At 35.0% G+C, this 27,372-nt stretch overlaps 1 protein-coding gene across 1 annotated transcript in view; it reads right to left on the bottom strand.

The window, feature by feature from the left end:
• LOC136027039 (bumetanide-sensitive sodium-(potassium)-chloride cotransporter-like) overlaps positions 1-27,372 on the bottom strand; it is a 201,629-nt gene that overhangs the window by 54,482 nt on the left and 119,775 nt on the right. Inside the window, exons 11-13 of the mRNA XM_065703960.1 lie at positions 20,680-20,801; positions 8,565-8,700; positions 1,692-1,903 (exon numbers count right to left, since the gene is read on the bottom strand). Coding sequence (XP_065560032.1) covers positions 1,692-1,903; positions 8,565-8,700; positions 20,680-20,801 — 470 coding nt within the window. The remainder of the gene's footprint in view (positions 1-1,691; positions 1,904-8,564; positions 8,701-20,679; positions 20,802-27,372) is intronic.

The raw sequence follows: 27,372 nt of genomic DNA, 5'->3' as shown, positions 1-27,372 counted from the left end.
AAAAATATGGATAGTCTCATAGCTAAAAAAAACACTAAATTGTGCTTGCAACATAGTCTAGAAAAAAAGGGGGGGTTGAGTTTTCAGTCTTGAAAGTTTTCGGCAACATTTTTCTAAAATCACGCATTTCTTATGATATATATTATTATTATGACACGCATTTATTATGATATACTTTCAACTGTAAAGCATTCAACCTGATAGAACATTATACATATTTTCCCCGAGCGCCTGAGCAAAGGTCTAATATAGACAAACTAATTAGATTCCCATAAAATCCTGTTTATTTATTCAGAATTGTTTGTCATTTTGATAAAAAAAAAAAAAAAACTTATTGAGCAACAAAAACTAGTCATCATTACTTGCGCGGAAAGTAAGAAAACGGCAAAAAATATGAAAAATGTCAACTAATTACGGTTGATATTATGGTGGTTGTGTAAGCTAATTTCTAGGAAAATGATAAAAAAAATTAATATGAAAACAATCTTACATATTCAGAAGTAAATAAATAAAATGATAGCAGCATATTTTATGTGAACGGGAGACAGAGGAAGATATGGGGAGGAGGAGAAGGAGGGGATAGATTGAGGCAAACGGAAGGAGAAGGAGGAGAGAGATGGAGAGAACGAAAGATTTTTTTCATAGATCTGCTACATATGATCATAATTTTCCTAGAACGAAACCCATAAAGAAGCCTCCTTGTTTATAAATTTAAATATACGTAAGTTAGTTAAAAGAGTTTCTCTAGCTATGAGTGAGTTTTTCCGGCTAAAGTTTTCCCTTGCTTTTATATTGTACCGTACATGAATTTTAGTTGAACGATTTTACAATTTTCAGCCACGTGGCTTTTCCGTTGACGTAATATTCTCAGTTGGCTCCATTTTCTAGTCACACAACAGTACTCTTCAAGTATTTCCACTCATTTCAATCTAAGGATCTTCCCCTCCTTCCACCACAATTTTCTTCGGAGAAACGAAAACATATAGGGTCACTCTGATTACTCGTCTAGGAAAGCGTATTTGAAAAACCGCTTTATTCGGTGTTGCAAATTCGTCTCCCCGAAGAGGACATTATCCTCACGTTCAATGCAAGGTATTGCAATCGATTACAACAAAATATATTGAACAAGGGCATATCCAATCCACCCGTTATTCCTTCAAACCTACCTTTAATTGACACAGAAAAGATGGTGACCCACTTGGGAAAGCACTTACGGCTTGTTGTACGTGTTTGATGTAGATGGCGATGCGGCAAATAACCCGAAAAAGAAAAAGATCCCTAATATATCTGTATTTGCCCAGGGTTGACTAAAGCGAAGTTATAATAGATGACATTCAACCTTTTTCTAGTGAGAATGATCAAGCGAAACAGCTATGCAAAATCAGGCTCTGTCTGATTGAAAGCGGAATTCTCTGGTCTTTGAACCCGATTTCCTCAAGTAAAAAAAAGTTAAGTGTGTTTATTTTAGACATACATAATAAAATTATGTAAAAAAGAATACCAATAGCGCGTTTTTCCTGGTATATAATCAGGAAGCTAAGATTTTGCCCAAGAGTAGAAACAAGAAGAAACAAATATTCACCCATAGTAAGACATTTTGTCATCAGGTAGATGCGAAATCTGGCTACCGATTAGAAATTCACTTCTTCTCAGAATCTAGCCTAATAAATCAACCCGAAAAGCTTCTTTACCTTGGTAATATGGCCACAAAGCATTAATCCTTGCTTTTTACAAATAAGATTGGCAAAATCAATCAATGGGCTTCTTGACGCAGGGTTTCCAGAGAGGATGAGAATCTGAGGTCGGTAATTCTTAATATGCTCTTCAAGATAAACCAACTGATAGACAGAGGCAAGCGATGACTTATATATCTGAGCTTGAGTACTTGAGCCCCAATTTACATCTGAAAGAACAGTGACGATGGTTAGAAAAGGAACTCGGATGTCTTCTGAGACTACCGCTATTCCGTTTAAGAAATATCGAAATTTGAGAAGAAGATTTTTGTCTCGTATAGACCCATTGCGAGAAATTGTTGCTGAATTTACTTAACTGCGGGTCTTTTTTCCTGCTTTGTTATTCATAGTAAATAACCATTATTTTTGTTCCGAAGAATAAAACTATGTTTAATTTAATTTAATTTAATTTTTTTTTTTTTTTTTTTTTTAGTGAAGAACACAAAAATACTAGCTTCAGAAAGGAAATTTTTCCGAGGATTCTTGTGAGATGTCCCTTTCCCTGTGCATTGGCATGGCTAGTTCTTTCCAGGGCCAAAATTTTTAAATATTGGTATGGTATAAAAGATGAACGTCTCATGCGTAAGTCTGATAAGTTGTGAACCTGCATTTTCCCCTCATTTATTAGTAATTAATGAATGAATTAATAAAAGAATTAATTAATAATAAAATAATTTGAAGAAATAATAAATAATTAATTGACAATGATAAAATATCAAATGAATAATAAAATAAAATAAATTAATAATTAATAAATAAATTAATAATGAAATTAATTACTTAATACATATTATTAATATTATTCAATTCGAAACTGACTTTCTACTTTTCATATCAACTTGCGCTGCGGATCAGTTACTAGACAATTCAACTACTCTTTATCGTATTAATATAATTAATATTAATGAAATTACTCTTAGGAACTCCAGATTTATCATCTGGATACCAGTTTGGCTCTACAGAAAAAAAAAAGAAAGAAAACACATAATTATTAAGTTCTTTATTTTCCAAAAGCCGCATAACTTTTTTTTAATTTGTTAGTTGTTAGCTGTTTGTTGTCCATGTACTGTGTTTTTGTATTGCAATCATTTTTCTAATTTTATTATTCATCATTTCTTCTTCCTTTGAACGGGAAATTAAAAAACACTGAGTCAATTTTTTTTCACCTTTTGTTCAAATTTCGGTCTTAAATCACAGGAAAAAAGGTCTGTTATTAATATCAATATTTCTATCCCATATTTCGATGGGATCCGATCCCATATATGGGAATGTCACACAAGTAGTTAAATAAGTAGAATTTCATTTTGGAGGGAGTGGGGGCGGAATAAAGAAGGCGAAAATAAATAAATTATATGGAAGTTGTTACAGGGAATATCGTAAAAATTTAAGACTTAAGGGAAGGGGCACGGGCCAGATATCCTCTCATTACCTATTTGAATGGACATAAGGAACTACGAATAAGATGGGAATATATAACAAATCATTAGAAAAATGTATAAATTGACGCATAAGACTTTTTTTTTACGCATAAGAACAATTTTTAGCTTTGTAAAATCAAATAGATGTCCCAGAAAAATGAGGGTTGAAAAAAAAGCCACAAACAATACATAATTATTTGGAAGCTAGTTCACTAAATCCATACAAATACTTTCAAAGTTATCCCTGGGGAAAATCTCCCCAACCCACGTATTAATAATAATAATCGTATTTTTAAATTTATTAAATAAAAAAAACAAGTTTTCCAACTGAAAGTAAGGAGCGACATTAAAACTTAAAACGAACAGAGATTGCTCCGTGTATGAAAGGGACTGTTCCCTCCTCAACGTCCCGCTCTTTACGCTAGAGTTTGACTCTTTCTTCTTTCTCTCAATTGTACTTTATAAAACAGTAAATAACTTTAGCGTAAAGAGCAAGACGTTGAGGAGGAAACTGCCCCTTTCATACACGGAGTAATCTCTGTTCGTTTTAAGTTTTAATGTCGCTCCTTACTTTCAGTTGGAAAACTTGTTTTTTTATTTAATTTCTGAATGTTTTTGAATTAATGCATGTTTGATTTTGGCTCTCCGCAAATGAATAATTAAAAGGAAATTGGTGTTTTAATTTTTTTTTTTTGCTAAATGGCTTTCTCTTAGTTTTGATCAGACGAATTTGAGAAAAAGGGTGGGGGAGGAGGCCTAGTTGACCTTCAATTTTTCAGTTACTTAAAAAGGCAACTAGAATTTTTAATTCTAAGAAACGTTTTTATTATAGAAACGTTTTTATTAGTAAAAAATATACGTAACTTACAAATTAACTTACGTAGCGAACTTCTATATTCGTATATTTTTATTGTGTATATGCGCGGGTTTGTCCCATCGTTAATAAGTCGCTCTTTACATTAAATTTTTAATTTTCTCCCAAGTCTTTAAGACTGACCCCCTGAATCACGAAGGCTGTAGAATAAATAGTTGAAATCACTAAAAACACTTTAGCGTAAAGAGCGAGGTATTTAGAAAGAGATGAGCCCCCCATATGCGTAATAATCTCTGTTTGTTTTAAGTTTTAATTCTGGTCCTTACTTTCAGTGGAAAAATACTTTTTCATATTTATTTTTTCATTGTTTTTTAAATAGTGCTAGAAAATCCTGCGCCCCCTTCATGGAATTTCTCTTCTCCCATGACAAATTCCTCCAAGGGAAGATCCTCCTACGTAGCCCCTCTCCTCAACCCTCCCTCCCCAACCGAAAAAAAACCCTGAAAAGGTCTGTATACTTCCCAATAACCATTACTGTATGTAAACGCTGGTCAAAGTTTGTAACTTGCAGCCCCTCCCCCGGGACTGTGGGGGAGTAAGTCAGCCCCAAAGACATAGTTATTATGTTTTTCGACTATGCTGAACAAAATGGCTATCTCAAAATTTTGGTCTGTTGAATTTGGGAAAAATGACCGTGGGAGGGGGCCTAGGTGCACTCCGATTTTTTGGTCACTTAAAAAGGGGACTAGATATTTTAATTTCCGTTATAATGAGCCCTCTCGCGACATTCTAGGACCACTTGGTAGATGCGATCACCCCTGGGGAAAAAGCAATAAACGAACAAACAAACAAACAAATAAACACGCACCCGTGATCGGTCTTCTGGCAAAAAATATTAAGTTCCACAGTTTTGTAGACAGGAGCTTCAAACTTTTACAGTAGGGTTCTTTGATGCGCTGAATGCGATGGTATGATTTTCGTTAAGATCCTATATTTTTTAGGGGGTGTTTCCCCCTATTTTCCAAAACAAGGCAAATTTTCTCAGGCTCGTATGTTTTGATGAGTAAGACTAAATTTAATGGAACTCATATATTTGAAATCAGCATAAAAATTTGATTCTTTTGATGTATCTATTAGTATCAAAATTTCGTTTTTTAGAGTTTCGTTTACTATTGAGCCGGGTCGCTCCTTACTACAGTTCGTTACCACGAACTGTTTGATAAAGCGTTTAAAAAATTGGCCACGGGAAATTCCTCTCCAGAAAATTTCTCCTCAACTCTCCAGCATTTGTGTTCATCGTTTCTAATACCAGTCTGCGTGAAAAGTACTAAGAAGTCCATGAGGAGGCATATTTAGCCGAAAATCTTCGCAAGAGGATATTCAACAACATTTGAAAGTTCTTGGTGATCTGATTAACAGTGCAGCAATGCAAACAAAAAAGAAACACATTTTACATAGTTCACATAACTGTATCGTAAGCATTACTTCACGGTTCATCGGATCGCCAATAAACTTTAAGAGGTTGTTGAATACGTTCTTGCGAAGGTCTTAGGCATGGCTTAGCCCCCCCTCCCCCCCAACCGCCAAGGCCTTTTTAATACTTTTGGCGGTGACTGGAACTAGATACCCTGAACACAAATACTTGACAGTTCCTTCCGTTCAAATATATTATTGACATTATTTCGAGAGTGATTATCATCCACCGATACCCAACGGGTAAATTAATAAACCTGTTAAATTTAGAAATCCGATTGGTATTTTACACTTGGGGAAGATTTTCCAAGAGGGAATTGTCGGGAAGAATTTTCCGCAGGAGGGCATTTTGATGAGACAGAATTTTTCTTTGCGAGAATTTTTTACTGGGGAGGGAAATTTTCCATGGGGAATTTTTCTACGGGGGGAGGGGATTTCCCTGGGGAGCTTATCAAGTGTTTGAAAAGTTCAGAGGGGGGGATAATTAAAAAAGTATTATCGCTATTACTGCACAGGGGGAATGTTCTGCGGCGGGAGATTTTCTACGAGGAGGGTGAGCAATTTTCCTTGAATTTCCAGTCGCAATAGAATTGAAGATAGGGTAGTATATGAAAAGAGGAATAAAGCGAGGATTGGCTACATTTTTAGCATATGGATATGCCTTTAGAACAACCTTCCAGACGCCATTAGTTTTCCTGAGATGGTTTTCTTATTTAAATCCAAATTTTTAGTCGTACCACAGGATAAGAGGGGATTTCTGGTATATGTCATGACCAATTTTTTTCTCTTTTTCTTCTCCTTCTTCGGCTTTTCCCTCTCTATTTTTTTATTCAGCTTGTGTGATTTAATTAGTCAACCTTCTAGCAATGATTACTCCTTTAGTTTATTCGTTCTAGTGTATGAACTAATAATAATAAATATGTTACATTACCTATCTGAATTTAGTGACGGACAAATGATCATAGCGTTAAATCAATAAGTTATTACTTTAAAACATAGTTGTTGAGACATTAGGAATAAAAATCAAACAGCTGCTAACAACTGATTAAAGTAAGGAGCCACAGGGGGCCAATAGAGCTTAAAACTATGTTAGTTTCTTGGCTATATTTGCCTCAATAGTTGCCTCTTTTCAGGGATGAAGTTGTGATTTGAAGTTGTGAGTTGTGATCACGACATGTGATTTGAACTACAGTCTCTTGAGTTGGAAAAACCTTAGATTTGAAAACATTTAAAAAAGTAGATCAATTTTGTTTAGATATAGGAAAATACCAAAGATATCGCTACTATGGGGTGCACTTAAAGCTAGATTTAAGCCATTCAGATGACAGTTTAAGGGAGTTAATAGCTTTAAATTTAGTATATCTTAGAGTACGGGAAATTGATTGACACCTAAATTTTTTCTAGCACAAGAATATTGACAAAAATGAGGATCAGTGCATGCAAAAATTATAAGAAATAAATGTCGAAAGCCCCCTCCACCCCAAAAAAACCTTCAACTAGTATATGTTCTTTTTTATTTATTAACTCATTATCATTATCCATTCAGTAATCAAATCTAATTACTTACTTGGAAACCCCCTAGACTCCCTTGGAAACCCATTACTTGGAAACCCCATTAGATATTAGTCAGTGTTGTGACTCTGTTTCTATACAGGTGATATTCCGTTTCGACGCCAAATATCGGCGAGGTAATAAAAATAAAAACATGCCAAATATTTATTTTTTCAAAGTAATGCGTAGTTTTATCAAATTTCATTTAACACTATTTTAGTTTGCAGCATACTTTCGATTCAAACTAAGGCCTTTCCTCTATTATACTAGTCAAGGAAACTATCAGATTACTGGCACAAAAAGCACAAACATAGGGTATAACCTTTGGGAGAATCAAACAAAAATTATTTTCCCCTCTTCCCCCCAAAGCAAAATTCAGAGTCCCCTTATCCCCCCTCAAAAAGAAAACATTCCTGAAAGTTTAAAAACGATCACCCCGCCATAAGACAAAACAGGATAGACTTACCAAAGCTACGTGTAGGATTGTCATGATGCAACTAAACTTGTCGATTATAGACTGAGAAATCTAGCTGAAATATAGCTGAAATATAGCTGAGAATTTGGCTTTAAACACCCTTTGTACGACATAACACGACTATTTTCAAAGCTGAGGATTAGTAATTCGCCGAGAGTTAATGACGTAGACAATTATATAGGTACAAGTTTTAAGCTCAGCTCTGGCGCGCTAATTCATTTTAAAGAAATGGGTATGTGCCATGACCCAATGATGTACGCAGGGGGGGTGGTCATGGTACCCACATTTACTCACCAAATCTCAAGTTTTCTTGAATATATGGGTACTTCATAATCATAGTGTCAAGTGAAATTTGTTTCTTTTTTATTATCAACCTCTCACCCTGAATATTTTTAATTCTGCCTCGTCCCTCTAGAAAAACGTGTATCCGTGAATTATCAGCAGCACAAGAACTTGAACACCTACCCTTACGGACACATGATTGCGAGTCTACCGCGCCCCCCACTCGGCTAGTAAGGCTAATACAGAAATAGAAGGCATTTCAAAAAAATTAGCCTAAACATTAAAACTAGCCTAGGCATTAAAAATCAGCCTCAGCATTTGAAATTGCAACATGCAAAAGTAAATTAACTAGCCATTTTATCATCCATTTCGTTTGCATCCCTCTCTTATAATTTATATTACAATTTTATTTTTATCAATGAAATTGTTACGTAATCTACATGTATATGCGAGAAAGGACATGCGCCGCTGCCGAACAAAATCAACTTTACGATAGCTCATAATAAAATTTTTATTTCTGTCAATAAAATCAAATAATAAATCCTTTTTTCTTAGAGTTTCAAATGGTCCGTGAAACAAATTTCCTCCTCCTCTTCCAGACTAAAGCGTAAGAATCTTAACTCACGATGTGACAGCCACGCCGTGCCTGTCCCGCCTAATATCGTCTTCTTTAGCCCGTTGAGATGACACTCTGCTCAATTATGCAACAAGGCCAGAAACACTTCAATCAGAATATTCATTTGTGGTTTGATTTTGACTTATTGACCTATTTTAACGTAGAACAGAACCAATAAAACCAGAGAGAATTGAGGCATTACCTGGTTTCCTGTAAACAATCAGAAGGTAAAGACAGAGGAGACAGCCAAATGTAATAAGCGCTGTTGGCCAATTCATTAAAAACATCACTGCAACACATAAAACAGTTCCAAGAAGACTTATCCATCCCTTGTAATACTGAAAAAAGAAGAAAATTAAACTTAAGATATAACTTTTCTTTTTAACTATAGTTCCAATAGACAACGAAATATGCAAAAGATAAAGACCCTTAAAGTCGAATTTGACCCTTTCAGAGGAAAAATCTGACCAACTCCAATTAAAGTCAGTCAGCAGGCAGAACAAAAAGTTTCAATATTTTTTGGTATTTGCTTAATTGTTTAAGCGCACAAAATATTCTGAAGCGATTGTAACTTCGGCTACTAATTTTACATGTATGCAGGAATTTTTCGACAGGTGGTGAGGACTAGACAAACTTGCCTGTTTGAACCAGGGATTCGGGCCCCGAGGGCCCCCCTGAATACGTCCTGACTTAGAAATATAGACTGCTAATAAAACTATTTAGTACAGAATAGTGAAAAGAGGTTTTGTGTTTTTCTTTCTCAAGAAAAATTTATGAAAGAAAAATAAAAAATTCATCTTTTATCTATTCAGATTATTAAAATAAATAATAAAATACTGGAGCAGAATCAAAACCGTTGAATAATTACCAAATTCAATAAACAACTGAACAAAACTGACGGATCGTATAGAGTTCTGAAGTTACAACTTTATAGCAGCTCAACCTCACAAAAACATACTCTAAAAACAAGCTCAACTAAACTCAACGTCAAGAATTCCGATCAGAGGCAACATCAATTTTAAACAGATTTATCAGGGCTACAATGAGGGAGGGGAAGGAGTACAATAAAACAATTGCAATTGTGTGAGTGTAAACAGAATAATCCAAGTAGGTCGTTTTTTTCATTTTCTTCACTAATCAGTTTTCAAAAATAAAAATTTGTCACTGAACTCCTTATAATTACCATTTTTTCTTCTCACTTTATTTCTGATCCTTCATTTCTTTGTTTATTGTTCTTTTGTGTTTTTTTTTTTCTTTGTTCTTCCCAGGGATGATTGTTTTGACCCACTAAGAAGATCATAAGAGGGCTCATTTGAAGGAAAATTATAAGTTCTAGAGTCATTTAAAAGTGATCAAAAAGATTGGAGGGAAACAAGCCCCCCTCCAACGCCCTTTTTCTCCCCATAGTAGTCCGATCAAAATTTTGAGATAGCCATTTTGTTCAACTTAGTTTTGAAAAAATTAAAGGGTTTTCTATTTCTTATATCTACTACATGTGACCCAAGTTTCAGTGTCTATTATTGGGACTATTACCATGAACGTTTTGACGGTAGATCATAGACCAGAAAATCCTTTAGACTTGCAAAAAATGTTCATAGTTTTATCTGACCAATACAAAAATTCTACAGTCTCCTATGTATGGTGACAACTATTCTAATCAAAAATGCTTCAGATGTGAGGAATATAATTACATTGGTCCTCTCAAAAATTAATATTTCAATTATGATTCTCTGTTGTTGAACATTTTATTATATTTTATAGTACAAGGCATGTGAATTTTTTTGTCATTAATACATTTATTACCACAAAAATTAAAGCCCCACTAAATTCTGGTATGAGTAGTGATGCCTCTCTGCTCTCAACGACAGCCATAGGGGGTGTATATTAGGAGTTACTACCCCCTCAAGATGTTATTACACACACCTAGGTCTTACACAATAATATAGTACACCTGTAACCGTATATACACCTGTACGTTACGTACAGTATGTTTTCTAAGAGATTCAGGTGTTTTACATAACAGGGTATGTTCACTTATGATAAGGATGACGCATTCTCACGTAACTTGTTTCTTCAGGAACCATGGGGAATCCCCGCTGGTAACTGAGTAGGGCGCATAAGTGGGGTGATAGGTAATGACGATTCACACGTGGAATGCTGCATAATACTTTAAGAGATGTTTTCTTTCAATGCGTTTTTCTTTTTTTGTCAGGAAATCTTTATAATCTAAAGATTATCGTCCGCAATAAGATTCGAAAAATATTTCCCATCAATCAAACGGAGCGCTAGAGAGCTGGACTATGAAATCCTTTCTAATATTAATATTTGGGCAATACCTTCAGCGTTATAACCTATTCCATGCAAGGAAAATCCGCTGTTCCGCTTACTACTGTGATTAAACGGATTGCGTGTTCAAATATGGCTGCAATAATTGACGTGCAGGAGAGAAAATCAATTACAAGAAGTTGGTTACCTTTGATATGCACCTGCATTTTCAGTAATGCTTTAGAGGATATTATCAGATAATATTAGAGGTTGTTCTTACCGTAAAAAAATATTCTTTTACTCAATTGGAACCTGAATGTGCTATCAGAGATAAAATAAAAGCGTCATAAACGTTATAAGATTATACAATCATAGAAAAAGCAGCCAAAACTTAACAAACGGGAAAACAAAACGTGAAAAACCTTACACAGGATAAAATATGAGCAAAATGAACCATGAATTAAAGAAAGGTGGCAACCATAGCAAGCAATTCCAGGGGGAGGGTTGTTATTACAGGTAAATTTAGGCCATATTAAGAGAAATCTTTGAGAGATTTTAATGAAAATACCAACGTTCTTTTGAGCCAAGACTATGCATATTCACGTCACCGTGACAAAATGGGGCTGGCAAACCCTAGCAAGCAATTTCAGGGGGAGGGTTGTTATTAAAGGCAAATTTAAGCCATAATAAGAGACAAATTTGAGAGGTCTTAATGAAAATGCATCGTTTCTATAGCTCTATTAGACGCACCTGCAAGAAAAAGACATAATTTTGCAGTCAGTTATATCTGAGAGGTTTCAATGAAAATGCCACGTTTTGTTTGAGCAAAAACTATGCATATTCACGCAACCGTGAAAATATGTGTATGGTCCACACTAGCAAGCAATTCAACAGGGGAAGTTTGTTATTAGAGGTGAATCTAAGCCATACTAAGCGATATTTATGAGAGGCCTTAATGAAAATGTATCGTTCCTATTTTTCTATTAGACGCATATGCAAGAAAAAAGAGACACATATTTGCATTAGGTCATTTCTGAGAGGTTTTAATGAAAAAGCCCCGTTTTTTAGCAAAGACTACGCATATTCACGCCACCGTGACAATATGTGACTTGCCCAACCTAGCAAGCAATTCCAAGAGGAGTGTTATTGGAGGTAAATTTAAGCCATACTAAGCGATATTTATGAGAGGCCTTAATGAAAATGCATCGTTCCTATTTTTCTATTAGACACACATTTAAGAAAAAAGAGACACATTTTTGCATTAGGTCATTTTTGAGAGGTTTTAATGAAAAAGCCCCGTTTTTAGCTAAGACTACGCATATTCACGCCACCGTGACAATATGTGGCTTGCCCACCCTAGCAAGCAATTCCAAGGGGAGGAGGTTTGTTATTGGAGGTAAATTTAAGCAATATGAAGAGGTATTTCCGAGAGCTTGTGAAAAAAAATTCCCGCTAATATTGCTCGATTAGAAGCACCTGCAAGAAAAAACGACATATTTTTCATACGGTTATTTCTGAGAGGGTTTAATGAAGATAGTATGTTTCTTTGAGGAAAAACTATGCTTATTCGCGCCACCGTGACAATATGTGGCTGGTCCACTCTAGCAAGCAATTCAAAGGGGAGTGTTATTAGAGGTAAATTTAAGCCATATTAAGAGATATTTCTGAAAGGTCTTAATGAAAATGCCCCATTTCTTTGATTGGGTGTTATATCCCCCCCTTCGACCAAATAAATTCTTTCGACACCTCCCACCTTAACTTTAAGCTGTAGAACATGTTAGTCCAAGCTATTCATGTCACCGTGGCAAACTATAGATGGCAGACAGCACCCTTCATTATTCCAAGAGCATTTTTTCATATATTTTAATGATAAAATATGCTTCAAATCCATTTATTTTTGTTTTAGAAATCCACCCCCAACGTGATACCCCCATGACAATCCACATCACTGTGGCAAACTATGGAAGGCACACAACACCCCTAGCACCACCTATCATTCCTAAAACATTTTTTACAGATATTTTTAAGATAAAATATGCTTTAACTCTATTGGATTCTGCTTTTACAAGACACCCTCAACATGCTACATCATGTCAATTCGCAAAACTGTGCCGCACTACGAATGGCACAGGATACCCTCTTACACCCCTAATCATTACTAAGGCATTTGCCAGACAATTTCTATTTAAAAATCATGCTTTTAAATCCATGAGCTCGTGTTTACACAGGTCATCCCAAACGAGACATACCATGTCAATTAAAGCCAATGTGCCACACAATTACTAGCCCTCTGGCACCCCTCATCAATCCTAAGACATTTTCCAGACATTTTCTTGTTAAAAATCCTACTTTAAATCCATCGGTTTGTGTTTTTACAAGCCAACCTCAACGTTATACACAATGTCAATTCACGTCACCATGCCAAACTATGACACCCTCTGGCGCAGATTATGACGCCTAAGGGTCTTTCAAACTTTGTTAACACAAAACTAACTATAAACTGAAAATAACCACTGTTTTCATTTGAACAGCGGAAACTTGCCATTTCAATGTTATATTGGAATGTTCCAAGTTAATTCCCAATCTTTGGCACTCACTGACTAGCATATGGCACCCTCTGGTATGCATCATCACACCTAAAGAATTGTCATACATTTTCAACAAAAATAACCGTTTCCACTAGAAACAATCCTTTAAACTTAAAGTAAAATTCCCAATAACGTCATCCGTATATATATATATATATATATATATATATATATATATATATATATATATATATATATATATATATATATATATATATATATATATATATGTCGATTCTTTGTTCGTGAAACATAATGAAAGTCGATTTTTTTTTTCTTCGTGAAACTTATTCTATGTCGGTTTTTCCTTCTTGAAACTTTTTGTATGTTATTTTTCTTCGGGAAACTTGTGGTATTTTTATTTTATCTTCATGAAAGTTGTTTTATGTTTTTTTTAAACTTGTTGCATGTTGATTGTTTTTTTCTTCTTGATACTAGTTGCAAGTTGATTTTTGTTCATGAAACATACTGTATATTGATTATTCCTTCGTGAAACCTGTTGCATCTTAATTTTTCCTCGCAAAACTTGTTGTATTTTAGTTTTTCTTTGTGAAACTTGCTATACGTTGATTTTTTCCTTCGTGAAACTTAATTTATCTTGATGGTTTTTTTTTGCGAATCATGTCGCATGTTGGTTTTTTGATCATGAAACTTATTGCGTGCTGATTTATTGTTCATGAAACATAATCTATGTTGATATTCTCTTCGTGAAACTTGTTGTATGTTAATCTTATTATTCGAAAAACATGTAGTATTTTTTAGTCCTTCTTCATGAAACTTGTTGTATGTTGATTTTCCTTCCTTCGTGAAACTTGGTGTATCTTGGTTTTATCTCTGTGAAAATTATTGTATTCTATTTTTTTCTTGGTGAAACTTGTTGCATGTTGATTTTCTTTTTCTTCGTGAAACTTGTTGTACGTTGATTCGCTTTTCTTCGTTAAACGTAATGTATCTTGATTTTTTTCCTGAAACATGTTGCACGCTTTTTTTGCTCGTGAAATTTCTTGCATGATAAATTTTTGCTCGTGATGTATAATGTATGCTGATTTTTTTTTCTTCTTGAAACATAGTGTACCTCAATTTTTTCTCTATGAAACTTGTTGTATATTTATTTTTGTGAAAATGTTGCATGTTGGATTTTTCGTTCGTGAAACTTGTTGCACGTGGTTTATATCTTCAAGAAACTTAATGTATGTTGTTTTGTGTTTTCGAGAAACTCGTTATATTTTCATTTCTTCTTTACGAAACTTATTGCATGTTACTTTTTCACTTTGTGAAACTTGTACGTTGATTTTTCTTCTCACGAAACAAGTTTTGCGCCCGGAAGCTGTTGCACGCTGATTTTTTTTTCCGTGAAATTTGCTGAAAAGTTAATTTTTTCTCTTCAAAAAGCTTGTTGTATATAGATTTTTTCTTCGTAAAACAAATTGCAAGTGGATTTTTATTTGTGAAAATTGTTGTATTTTGAACTATCTTCGTGAAACTTAATGTATACGGATTTTTGTAATCTAAAAGCTTATTGTGTTTTTATTTTCATTAGGAAGCTCGTTGTATCTTAATTTGTTCTCTGTGAAACTGTCTGTATGTTGATTTTTCTTGTTTGTGAAACTTGTTACATGAAAATTATTTCTTCGTGAAACTTTTTACATGTTGGTTTTTCTCTTCCTGAAACTTGCACATTGATTTTTTCCTCGTAAAACCGGTTTTCTTTGTAGAAGTCGCTGCGTGCTGATGTTTTGTTCGTGAAACTTAATTTATCTTGATAATTTTTCTTCGTAAAAATCTTCCAAGTGGATATTTTCTTCGTGATATCTTCCAAGTGGATATTTTCTTCGTGAAACTAGTTGCATGTTAGTTTTCATATTCGGAAAACCTGTTACATGTTAGCTTTTTGTTCGTGAAACTTGCTGCATATTGATTTTTTCTTCAAAAAGCTTGTTGTATGTTGATTTTTCTTCATGAAACATGTTGCAAGTGGATTTTTCTTTGTAAAACTTGTTATATTTTGAATTATCTTCGTGAAACTTGTTGTATATAGATCTTTTCTTTCACGAAACTTGTTGTATTTTTATTTTTCATGAGGAAACTCGTTGTATCTTAATTTTTCTCTGTGGAACTGTCTGTATGTTGATTTTTCTTGTTTGTGAAATTTGTTATATGTTGATTATTTCTTCATGAAACTTGTTGCGTGTTGATTTTTCTCTTCCTGAAACTTTCTGAAACATTGATTTTTTCCTCATAAAACCAGTTTTCTTCGTGGAACTCACTGCGTGCTCATGTTCTCTTCGTGAAACTAATTGTATGTAAATTTTAGTATTCAAAAAACCTATTACATGTTAGCTTTTGTTCGAGAAACCTGCTGCATATTGATTTTTTTTTCTTTGTGAAGCTTATTACGTGGTAATTTTGAAACCTATTGCATCTTGTCTTGGTACTTTCCCTTCGATATTTCGTCCAATCCGTGTGATCCAGAACAATGCTATCCGAGTTTTTTGTGGTATTGGGAAACATGAGTCTATGAGGTCTGTGCATAGAGAATTAAATATAATGCCTGCAGCTGGATTACGTGATTTTTATATGTTGATTTTTTAATATAAGTATTACAGTGAGAGCCTTCCTTATTGTTTTAATGGAATATTCTTTGAGAGGTCTGATGTCCACCACCACGTTGCTCTGATACGAGGAAATACTGAGGTTCCTCGATTAGTTTCAAGTAGGCCTTCTTTCTCACTTAGTTACAGAGCTTCAAAGCTTTGGAATAAACTGAACATACATATCAAGGACATAGGTTGAATTGGCCAGTTTAAGTCTGATTTACGTGTGGAGTTTATTGGCAGGTATACTTTTGAAACAGATTAAATAAAATAAATTTTCCATATGTTATATCATTTGTAATATTAATGTAATTTTTGTTTGCATTAAAATGTAATTTTATTTTTAGTCGTCTTGGGGTCACGCAAGGTAATGTATTGTTTATGATTTTTTATGGTTGTTGGCTTCGGTATATGGTCTCATTCTCCACATTCTCCATATTCTCTCATTCTCCATATTATCTTTTTTCTTTATTTTTCTTGAATTTAGCACAGCCTCACAAGTTTCGCTTATGTTGTGATAATGATTAAGAAATGTTATTTCTAATAAAATTGTTCTACTACTACTACTACTACTACTACTACTACTACTACTACTACTACTACTACTACTACTACTACTACTACTACTACTATTTCTACTACTACTACTACTTGGTAAGATTGCTTCTTTCTGAAACTTGTATGTTAATTTTTTTCGCGAAACTTGTCTTATGTTGATTTTTTATTCGTGAAACTTCTTTTATGTTAATTTATTCCTCTTGCAACTTGTTTTATATCTATTTTTCTTCCTGAAACACCTTGGATGTTGATTTTTCTAAGTGAAACTTCCCGTATGTTGATTTTCTTCGTGAAACTTGTATGTTATTTTTCTCTCGTGAAACATATTATAAGTGGAGTTTTCTTTTTTTCTTCGGGAAACTTGTTGTATTTTTATTTTTCATCACGAAATTTGTTGTGTATTAGTTTTTTCTTCGTGAGGCTTGATTTTTTTATGTTATCTTCATCAAACCTGTGTTATGTTGGTTTTTCTTCGTGAAGATTGTTGCATATTGATTGTTTTTCTTTGTGAAACTTCTTGTATGTTAATTCTTTCATATCATCATGAAAGTGGGTATATGTCGATTTTCATGTTCGTGAAACGTGTTACATGCTGATCATTTCTTCGTGAAACTTTTTATATGTTGACTTTCCTCTTCGTGAAACTTGTACGTAAATTTTTCTCCTCGTGGAACCTGTAGCGTGCTGATTTTTTGTTCGTGAAACTTAATTTATCTTGATATTTTCGTTTGTAAGACTTGTTGAATGTTAATTCTATTATTCGAAAAACCTGTTACATGATAGCGTTTTGTTCGAGAAACTTGCTGTATATTGATTCTTTTTATTCGTGAAACTTATTATGTGCTGATTTTGAAGCTTATTCTATATTGATATTTTTTCTTCATGAAACTAGTAAGTTCATTTTTTTTCGTGAAACTTATCTTATGTTGATTTTTTACTTCGTGAATCTTATTATATATTGATTTATTCCTCTTGAACCATGTTTATGTTTATTTTTCTTCAAGAAACATCTTGCATGTTGATGTTTTATAAGTGAAACTTTTCGTATGTTGATTTTCTTCATGAAACTTGTTGTATGTTATTTTTTTCTCTTAGCAAAACTTAGTTGATTTTGTTTTCTTTTTGTTTTTTCCTGAAAATTCTTTATGGTGTTTTTTTTTCTCCATGAAACTTGTTGCAAATTAATTATTATATACGTCAAAACTTGTTCTACCTTTATTTTTTCTTCGTGAAACTTGTTATAAATAGATTTATTCTTTCGTGAACCTTAATTTATCTTGATATTTTTTCTCATGAAACTTGCTTGTTGCTTTTTTCTTCGTGAAACATGATGCACGCTGATTTTTTCTTCATGAAACATGTTACTTGTGGATAATTTCTTCAAGAAAATTAATGTTTCTTGATTTATGTCTTCGAGAAAATTGTGATTTCATGCTTTATAACTTTTGTGACGCTTTTATTTCATCTCTGATAGCACATTCAAGCTCCAATAGAGTAAAAGACTCCATTACTAAAAAATGCGCTAAGAAAAACACCCCAATATTATCGGATAATACCCTCTAAGGCATTGCTTAACATGCAGATGCATATGAGATGTAACCAATTTCTAGTAATGGATTTTCTACCCTGCAAGTCAATTATTGTAGCCATATGGGAACGCGCAATCCATTTAATCATTTCAATAAGCCGGAGAGGGGTTCTCCTTGCGTGGAATAAGTTATAACGTAGGCAGTATTAACCAAATAATAATATTAAAAAGGCTTTCATAGTCCTGCTATCTAGCGCCCCATTCCATTGAGGGGAAATCTCTTTCGAATCCTAATGCGGACAAAAATCCTTAGCTTATAAAGGTTCCCTGAGAAAAAAAAAGAAAAACCGAATTGAAAGAAAAAAATCTCTGAAAGTATTATATAACATCCCACGTCTACATCGTCATCACGGACCACCCCATGTGTGTGTCCTACTAAGTTAAAAGCGGGGATTCCCCCAGGGGCCCTGAAGAAACAAGTCACTTGAGAATGCGTCATGCTTAACATAAGTAACCATTCCCTATTATGTAACAAGCACCTACATCTCTTAGAAAACACACCCTATTACGTAACTTACAGGTGTAATTTAACATTATAGGTGCAATATAGCATAGCGTAAGACTCAGGTGTATGTAATAACGCACTTGAGGGGATAGTAGGTCCAAATGTGCACCCCCTATGGCTGTCGTTGAAAACCAATAGGCATCATTACTGGTATCATAGAATTACCAAAGAGAAACAGAAACATACTTTCCTATAATTCCAACGAAAGTGTTCTTTGTTTTCGTTGGTTGACACTGGTGGCGTATATTCCTCAGCTAAATCCTATTCCTCACCTTTTTAATAACAAGCCGATTTTAAAAAATTCCTGAGTTAAATTTTCGGCCAGTAAAAAGAACGAAAAGTTCAATTCAGCGTGATTGGTTCTCCTGCGCGAGAGTTTAGGCCAGTAAAAAAACGAGAAGGTTTGAAGTCAAAATATTTTTTTAAAGTAGTCGTGATTTTCTGATGAGTTACTTTTATAATACAATTTAGTTTAAAATCATTAACTTGATCATATCTGCAGTATTGGCTAAAACGAATTCTGGGTGAAAACGTGCGGAATTCATGTTGGGTCATCTTGCCTTTTACTTCTACCGGAAATCTGTTCAGATTTTCAAAGCCGATGTTTCTGACTGAAAAATTTTGCAAAAACTAACTGACAGTTAAATAAGTGAAAACTATGACAAAATATTGACAGAAAACAAAGATGTTGTAGTATTGGGAATCGACATTCGAACCAATTTCATAAAAATCATTCAATATTACTTGTGGAACAACTTTGTTCTATCTCTTTAGAAAGTCAGAGTTTAGGCCAGTAAAAAAACGAGAAGGTTTGAAGTCAAAATATTTTTTAAAAGTAGTCGTGCTTTTCTGATGAGTTACTTTTATAATACAATTTAGTTTAAAATCATTAACTCGATCATCTCTGCAGCATTGGCTAAAACGAATTCTTGGTGAAAACGCGCGGAATTCATGTTGGGTCATCTTGCCTTTTACTTCTACCGGAAATCTGTTCAGATTTTCAAAGACGATGTTTCTGACTGAAAAATTTTGCAAAAACTGACTGACAGTTAAATAAGTGAAAACTATGACAAAATATTGACAGAAAACAAAGATGTTGTAGTATTGGGAATCGACATTCGAACCAATTTCATAAAAATCATTCAATATTACTTGTGGAACAACTTTGTTCTATCTCTTTAGAAAGTCAGAACCCATACAGGTATTAATATTGAAAAAATTTATATACCAACAGATTTACATTAAGTTGAACCACACAGAAGAAAGGCAAAATTTTTGAAAAAAAATATTAACCTAAAATGATAGAAAACATAATTAATAAATTACTTACTAAATAATTAATTGCTAAATAATTATTTTAGAAGCCAATATGGCTAACTCAGCTAAATGACATCCTTCCTAGTCAAATACATAAACAGATAGAAAATAAAGAAATAGAAAATAAAACAAATATAAAATAAAATATCAAGTTTAAGCAATGTTTTTGAACTAACCAGTATTGCTAGAAATACAAGCAAAAAGTATAAACATGAATTTAGATTACGGGTAATATCTCGTTTCAATAGGTTGATTTAATATTTTTTGCTAATTAGGAGTTTCTATAGATTGTTAAAACCTACTATTTATCATTGTGAGATTTAAGTTTATTTCCTCTGTACTTAAAATATACTGGCCTCAATTTTCCCTGCGAATTTCAATATCCCCCACAGTAATACACAAATAAAATTTATTATCATACGAAATTCTATGATTTTTTTTTTACATTTATTTGAAATGCCTCTTTCTTATTTTTGAATTTCAAGTAATTTCCCTCTCAGCCACTACGTCTACTTCAAGGTATTTTTTTTTCATCACAAGTCCCACAATCAAATAGACTATTTCAAGATCCCTTTCAGAAGAGTGGGAGCTCAAGCTCTACAATTAAAATAGAATCATTAACATAAACTGAAAAACTTGTTGTTCTGATTTAAACTTTAATAAGTTGTACCAATCTTTATCTGTGATGTTAAACACGTCATTCGTAGGACCAGTACTGTTCAGTTTCTTATCAGCGCTCAAATTGTTCATCTTATTTTGACAAAGCTGGAAAAACCGCTCTGTCAAACCCACCTTCACGTGTAAATAAAAAAAATAAAAAAATAAAAATGACTATCACAAACCTAACCGTGAGTTACATAAGGTCAGCCGCTAGCGGATTTTCCAGGAAACTAAAAGCTTACCCTAAAAGTTGGCCTCCAGCCAACAGGCTTGACGAGTGTCACATGGAATGTAGAAAAGTTAATCAAGGCATAAGCAGCTAAGAAGAAGTTTGAAATCAACGGAGCAATTGCATTTAATTCACCTAGAAACAGAAAAAAATGAAGTACCGGGAAATAGTAGGATTAATGACATAATATTGTTTTAATTCTCACAGTTTCTGACCAAATACAGTGAATTATGCCCCCCCCCCCAAAAAAAAACCCTAAATATTCGTTTAACTCTTCACCTTGAAACATCTCTAGCTATGCATGTGTTGAATGCATCATCCACTGTACCCATGGCTATTTATTAAACATATTTTTAATAAAACCATCATTAGATGTTTAAGAATCTTGCTGTGTCACAGTCACAGAAAGGTTTACCATGGTCGTAATTTTCCCCCGAATTTCCCATTTACTAGACTTGAATGGATAAGAAAATATTTGTTCCGTTTATAAGAGACGAACAAAATTTTCGACCCATTTCGGGGCATCAAAAAACTAAAGTAGCCCAAATTAGTTTCAAATTTGTTTTCAAACACGTCAAACATGGTAAGTATATGTAATAAGGAGCAACACGCCTAAATAGTAATCAAAATTTTTTACCTAGTTTTCGAAAAAAGGGAGGATACATACCCTAAAAGTAAAGGAATACAAATAAAAATCACGCCATCAGATTCAGTGTATCGGACAACACTTCTCTAAAGGTTTCAAGCTTCTATCTACAAAAATGTGGAATTTTGTTGTTGTTTTTTTTGCCAGAAGAAAGATCGCGGAAGCGTGTTAGTTTATAATTTGTCATTTTGTTTTTTCCATGGTAATCGTATGGAGCCAATGGTCCTAGATATTCTGCAGAGGGTTCATTAGAATGGTAATCGGAACTCCTAGTGCCCCTTTTGATAACGAAAAAGATTGGATGCCATCTAAGCCACCTTTCATACAGGAAAAATAAATATTATGCGTTTGAAATAATTTGTGGTAACGAACTATAAATAAGGAGCGATGCGGCTCAATAGCAACCAAAACTCGCAATAGATAAAACTCACAAGATCACAATAGATACATCAAAAGAATTCAATTTTTTGCTTAAAATATATCATGTTTACCAAGTTTAATGTAACTCATCAAAAATAACAGGTCTGAGAAAAATTGCCCAATTTTAAGGGGGAAAGCACCTCCAAAAAAATCAAGTGATCTTATCGAAAATCACGCAGTCAGATTTGGCGTATCAAATAACTCTACTGTAGAGGATTCAATCTCATATATACAAAAATGTGAAATTTTGCACTTTTTGGACTGAAGAAGGATCAAAGATGAGTTTTTATTTGTATGTTTGTTCCCCAAGGATGATAGTACCGAACAATTTATCCTAAAAGATTGGGAGACAACTCAATTGATCAGAAATCGAAAGTTCTAGTGCCCCTTTTAAGTGACCAAAAAAGATCACGCCCCTTTTTTCCCCAAAGTCATCTGATCAAAATTTGGAGATAGCCATCTTTTTCGGCATAGTTGAAAGGTCCGATGACTGTGCCTTTGGGGATAACATAAATCCCTGTAGAAAGGGCTTTAAGTAATAGGTTACGCAATTTGCCCACTACTCATACATTACATTTGTTATTGGGAAATATAAGGATTTTTTTTGGGAGGGGGTGAGGATGGGGAATTTTTTCCAAAGAGATTTTCCCTGGGGAGAAAAATATGTGGGAACGAGCGTTTCTTTACAAGAGAAATTTACACGGGAGGGGGGGATTTCCTGGCATTATTTGAAAAAGGACGAGAAATTAATTAAGTTTTTCAACTGAAAGTACGGAGCAACATTAAAACTTAAAACGAACATAAGACTGGACTATTGAGGAGGAGGAGCCCCTTTCATATACGGAATAATTTCTGTTTCAGTTTTAAAGTTGTTCCTTGCTTCCAGTTGCAAAACTTACAAGCTGATTGGAGAGACGAAATATAAGGTCCCGTTTTCTGAATCTCAAATTTTTTAGTCTTCTCGTCTCGAATGAACAAAAATTTGAAGTCAAGTAACTGGACTAAAGAAAAAGTACTTGTCTTTAGCGGTAAAAAAGGGGACCCATTATCGGGCCAAAAAGCTTTTTTTTCAAGCTTGTTTCAGTGTATAAAGTGATCTCTTGACTAGAGTTGCCTGAACTGATATAAATGTCAAGCTTTAACAAAAGATTGTCGGTCCCTTTTGGGACAAAGACCATGGGAGACAAAAATTATGTTGCACCTTAATCACTTTCGTCAAATATAATATCTTGAGTTCCTTTTCCTTTACAAAGTTTTCCTTATAGTTTTAGCTTAGCATCCCAGGTCGTTCCCAAGATTCTAATATAGGCTATTTTGTTAGCCTATGTGGATATATCGTCTTTTGATTCACCTAACTACTTTACGGTAAATAGGTTCAAACTTCCGCCTAGGATAATAGTTCGTAAATTTTTAGGCAGATGGAAGACTTGCAATTTTTACTCCCATATCTCCTCTCTCTAAGCACCAAAACCTGAAGATCCCTCACCACCCCCACCCCGAAAATCCCGAACCTTCAGCCCAGTCATCATCTCTTATTACCAAGATGTCCCAGATATGCCATTTTGATGACATCTTCCAATAGTTTCTTATAGTTTACTGCTTCCCCTCCCTCAGGTCAAAATTGTAGCTCGTCTTGGCACCCCCAATCCCCTAAACATTTCATATAAAACCACCAAGCGGTTCCTCAGACAATACAGATACACAGTTTTGAAAACCTGGGCACACATGTTTTTATTCCGTCTACATAGATACGGTTCTAGGCAACTCCCCCCCCCTCATCACCAACCCCCGGAAAATATCCTCGCAGAGAATAAACCCCGAGGAAAATATCCAGAGGAAAATACTAACGTGGAAAATACCCCCCCGTTAAATACCCCCCGTGGAAAATAAGACTTTCCGAATTTGAAAATTTTATTTGAGCTTTGTTTTTTTTTTATTTCCGTAGGCGGAAGGAATTTGTGGACTTGTGTATTATCCGCCACTCACTCAAGTTTACACTGTGTAAAATTCAAGAATAAACCGGTTTCTTCGTTAGTGTTTTTCAGCTTAGCGCGAGACGAGACAAAGACAAGTGACAAAAAAACATGGAAAATGTACAATTTGGGTTATATTTTTGCACAAAGGGGGGGGATAAAGTATTTATACAGTTTGAAGTCAGAAAAGTCTTACTGCATAATGTAAAGAGTAATTGTACCGAACACATTTTGAATACAAATCTACTATACTTAACCCCCCCCCTCTTAATGAGCAAATCCATAGCAAAAATTTGTTTCTAAAGTAAGAAAGAAAACGAACGAAAAAACCGGTTTGTTCTTCAGTTTTACAGACGGTGTGAACTTGAGTGAGTGGCGCATAATACACAAGTACCAAAATTTCTTCCCCAAAGAAAAAAAAACTCAAATAAAATTTTCAAATTTGGAAAGCCTTTTTTCCACAGGGAGGGGGAGGATATTTTCCGGGGGCATATTTTTCAGGGGGTACTTCCCAGGGGGAGGGGGGTCAATTGCCGGAGGGGGATAAACGTCGGTCATACATAACTACTTCACCGGGAATAGATTTAAGTCGCGTACGGGCTCATAGTGCCAAACATTCAAAACTCTTTGTCAGAACTTTATCGTGCCCTTAAAAGGAAACCAATATTTTCTTTTTTCTGTTTTTCCTCTTGCATTGGCGTTACCTTAGTCTGGAGAACGTGTATTTGAGTTTCGATTCGATAAACATGATGATTTAGACCCTTCTTGGTCTACTTTCTTCTTTTTTTTTGGGGGGGGGGGTCTACATTAGGCCTCTTGGCCCAAAAACCTACGGTGTAAGTTCTATATTGGCCAGGGGCAAAAAATGGCTCATGTGTAGACCTCTTACTCCCTCCCCAGACCAAATATTGGATTCTTTGGACCCAGATAATGATCCTTAAAGGTTTTGAGCAAAGTACAACCAACATGGAACATACCTCCCTTTTCCATTACCCATGTTCAAACAATTGAGAATTTGCGTTATTTGTGGCCGTTGCACAATGGGATGAGGGGTTCACTTCATCCCTGGAGGCGTCTTTATTGGACCTTCCGACTACCTTCAATAAAACTTCTGACTTATAATTTTTATGTCTTTGGAAGCTAAGGGTGTGAGAGGATGATTGGAAAAAAGGGCATGAGAGAAGCTGGTTGTCATCCAATTACTTTCGGCCTTTATAATGAGACATTATAACTTTCAATTCCCAGTTGAAAACCCCCCTTCCAAAGTCTCTATCAAATTTTTTGCACACGAAGTGGCTGGAAAGGAAACTGATCCATCGCAGGGATGTGACTCTTCTATATAAGCAACGCCAAAGCGTTGCCTCTTATTTCGATATTTATTCTTTATGCTTCAAGAAGAAGGTTTTGAACATCTCTATACATTTGAAATCCTTGTAAAATATTTAAAATTACTAACCTCCACTGATCCCCTCTTCCTTCCATTAGCGTCAGCTCGAAAATTGAGGCGGGAATATTATTCAAAAATCTGGGGGGAGAGGGTAAATAGCGACTAAGACCACAGTACCTTTCCATAATAAAGCTCAAAAATTGAGGCGGGAATATTCTTCAAAAATCAGGGGGGAGAGGGTAAATAGCGACTAAGACCACAGTACCTTTCCATAATTAAATAAAACAAGAGCTAAGAGCTCATATGGCACTTGTGACGAGGTCGGAAGAGCCGAGAGCTCATATGGTACGAGGTCGGAAGAGCCAAGAGCTCATTTGGACGAGGTCGGAAGAGCCAAGAGCCAAGAGCTCATTTGGCACTTGTGAGAAGGTCAGAACCTAAAGTTAAACTTTATAGCACAAGATCCTTCTAAATATCAAATTTCATTAAGATCTGGTCACCCTTTCGTAAGTTACAAATACCTCAATTTTCAAAATTACCTCCCCCCTCCCAATTCCACCAAAGAGAGCAGATCCGGTCCAGTAATGTCAGTCACGTATCTTAGACAGGTTTCTATTCTTCCCATCCAGTTTCATCCTGATCTCACCGCTTTAAGTATTTTCTAAGATTTCCAGTCCCCCCAACTGCCCCCCCCCCCCAATTACGTTTGATCCGGTTGAGATTTAAAATAAGATATCAGAGTTACGAGGTCCTTCTAAATATGAAGTTTCATGAAGATCCGATCACTCCTTCGTAAGTTAAAAATACGTTATTTTTCTTATTTTTCAGAATTACCCCCCCCCCCCCGCAATTGAGCGGATCCGTTCCAATTATGTAAATTACGTATGCAAGACTTTGCTTATTTTTCCAACCAAGTTTCATCCCAATCCTTCCAATCTAAGGGTTTCCCATCATTTTAGGTCTCCCCACCCCAAACTTCCCCCAATGTCACCAGATCCGGTCAGGATTTAAAATAAGAGCTTTGAGCCACGATATCCTTCTAAAAATCAAATTTCATGGAGATCCAATCACCCATTCGTAAGTTAAAAATACCTCATTTTTTCTAATTTTTCAGAATTAACCCCCCCCCCAACTACCCAAAAGAGAGCGGATCCGTTCCGTTTATGTCAATCATCTATCTAGGACTTGTGTTTATTTTTCCCACCATGTTTCATCCCGATCCCTCCACTCTAAGTGTTTTCCAAGTTTTAGGTTTCCCCCTCCCAACTCCCCGCCCCCATCACCAGATCCGGTCGGGATTTAAAATAAGAGCTCTAAGACACGATATCCTTCTAAACATCAAATTTCATTGAGATCCGATCACCCGTTGGTAAGTTGAAAATACCTCATTTTTCTAATTTTTAAGACTTACTCCCCCCTCCCAACTACCCCAAAGAGAGCAAATAAGTTCCGATTATGTCAATCATGTATCTGGGACTTGCGCTTATTTTTCCCATCAAGTTTCATCCCGATCCCTCTACTCTAAGTGTTTTCCAAGATTTTAGGTTTCCCCCCTCCAACTCCCCCCAATGTCATCAGACCCAGTCGGGATTTAAAATAAGAGCTCTGAGACACAATATCATTCCAAACATCAAATTTCATTAAGATCCAATCACCCGCTCATAAGTTAAAAATACTTCATTTTTTCTATTTTTCCGAATTAACCGGCCCCTTCTCCCCCCCCCCAGATGGTCAAATCGGGAAAACGACTATTTCTAATTTAATCTGGTCCGGTCCCTGATACGCTTGCCAAATTTCATCGTCCTAGCTTACCTCGAAGTGCCTAAAGTAGCAAAACCGGGACTTTAGGTTTTCCCCCTCCAACTCCCCCAATGTCATCAGATCCGGTCAGGATTAAAAATAAGAGCTCTAAGACACAATATCATTCCAAACATCAAATTTCATTAAGATCCAAATACCCGCTGATAAGTTAAAAATACTTCATTTTTTCTATTTTTTGCGAATTAACCGGGCCCCCACTCCCCCCCAGATGGTCAAATCGGGAAAACGACTATTTCTAATTTAATCTGGTCCGGTCCCTGATACGCTTGCCAAATTTCATCGTCCTAGCTTACCTGGAAGTGCCTAAAGTAGCAAAACCGGGACCGACAGACCGACAGACCGACAGACAGACAGACCGACAGAATTGGCGATTGCTATATGTCACTTGGTTAATACCAAGTGCCATAAAAAACCTAGTCTGAGGTTTTTTTTAACACTTTTTTGAAAAAATATAGAACA

The sequence above is a fragment of the Artemia franciscana genome, chromosome 5, assembly GCF_032884065.1.
Source record: "Artemia franciscana chromosome 5, ASM3288406v1, whole genome shotgun sequence".
Taxonomy (NCBI): domain Eukaryota; kingdom Metazoa; phylum Arthropoda; class Branchiopoda; order Anostraca; family Artemiidae; genus Artemia; species Artemia franciscana.
Note: the sequence above shows the minus strand (reverse complement) of the source record. Positions and strands in the feature narration are given on the sequence as shown.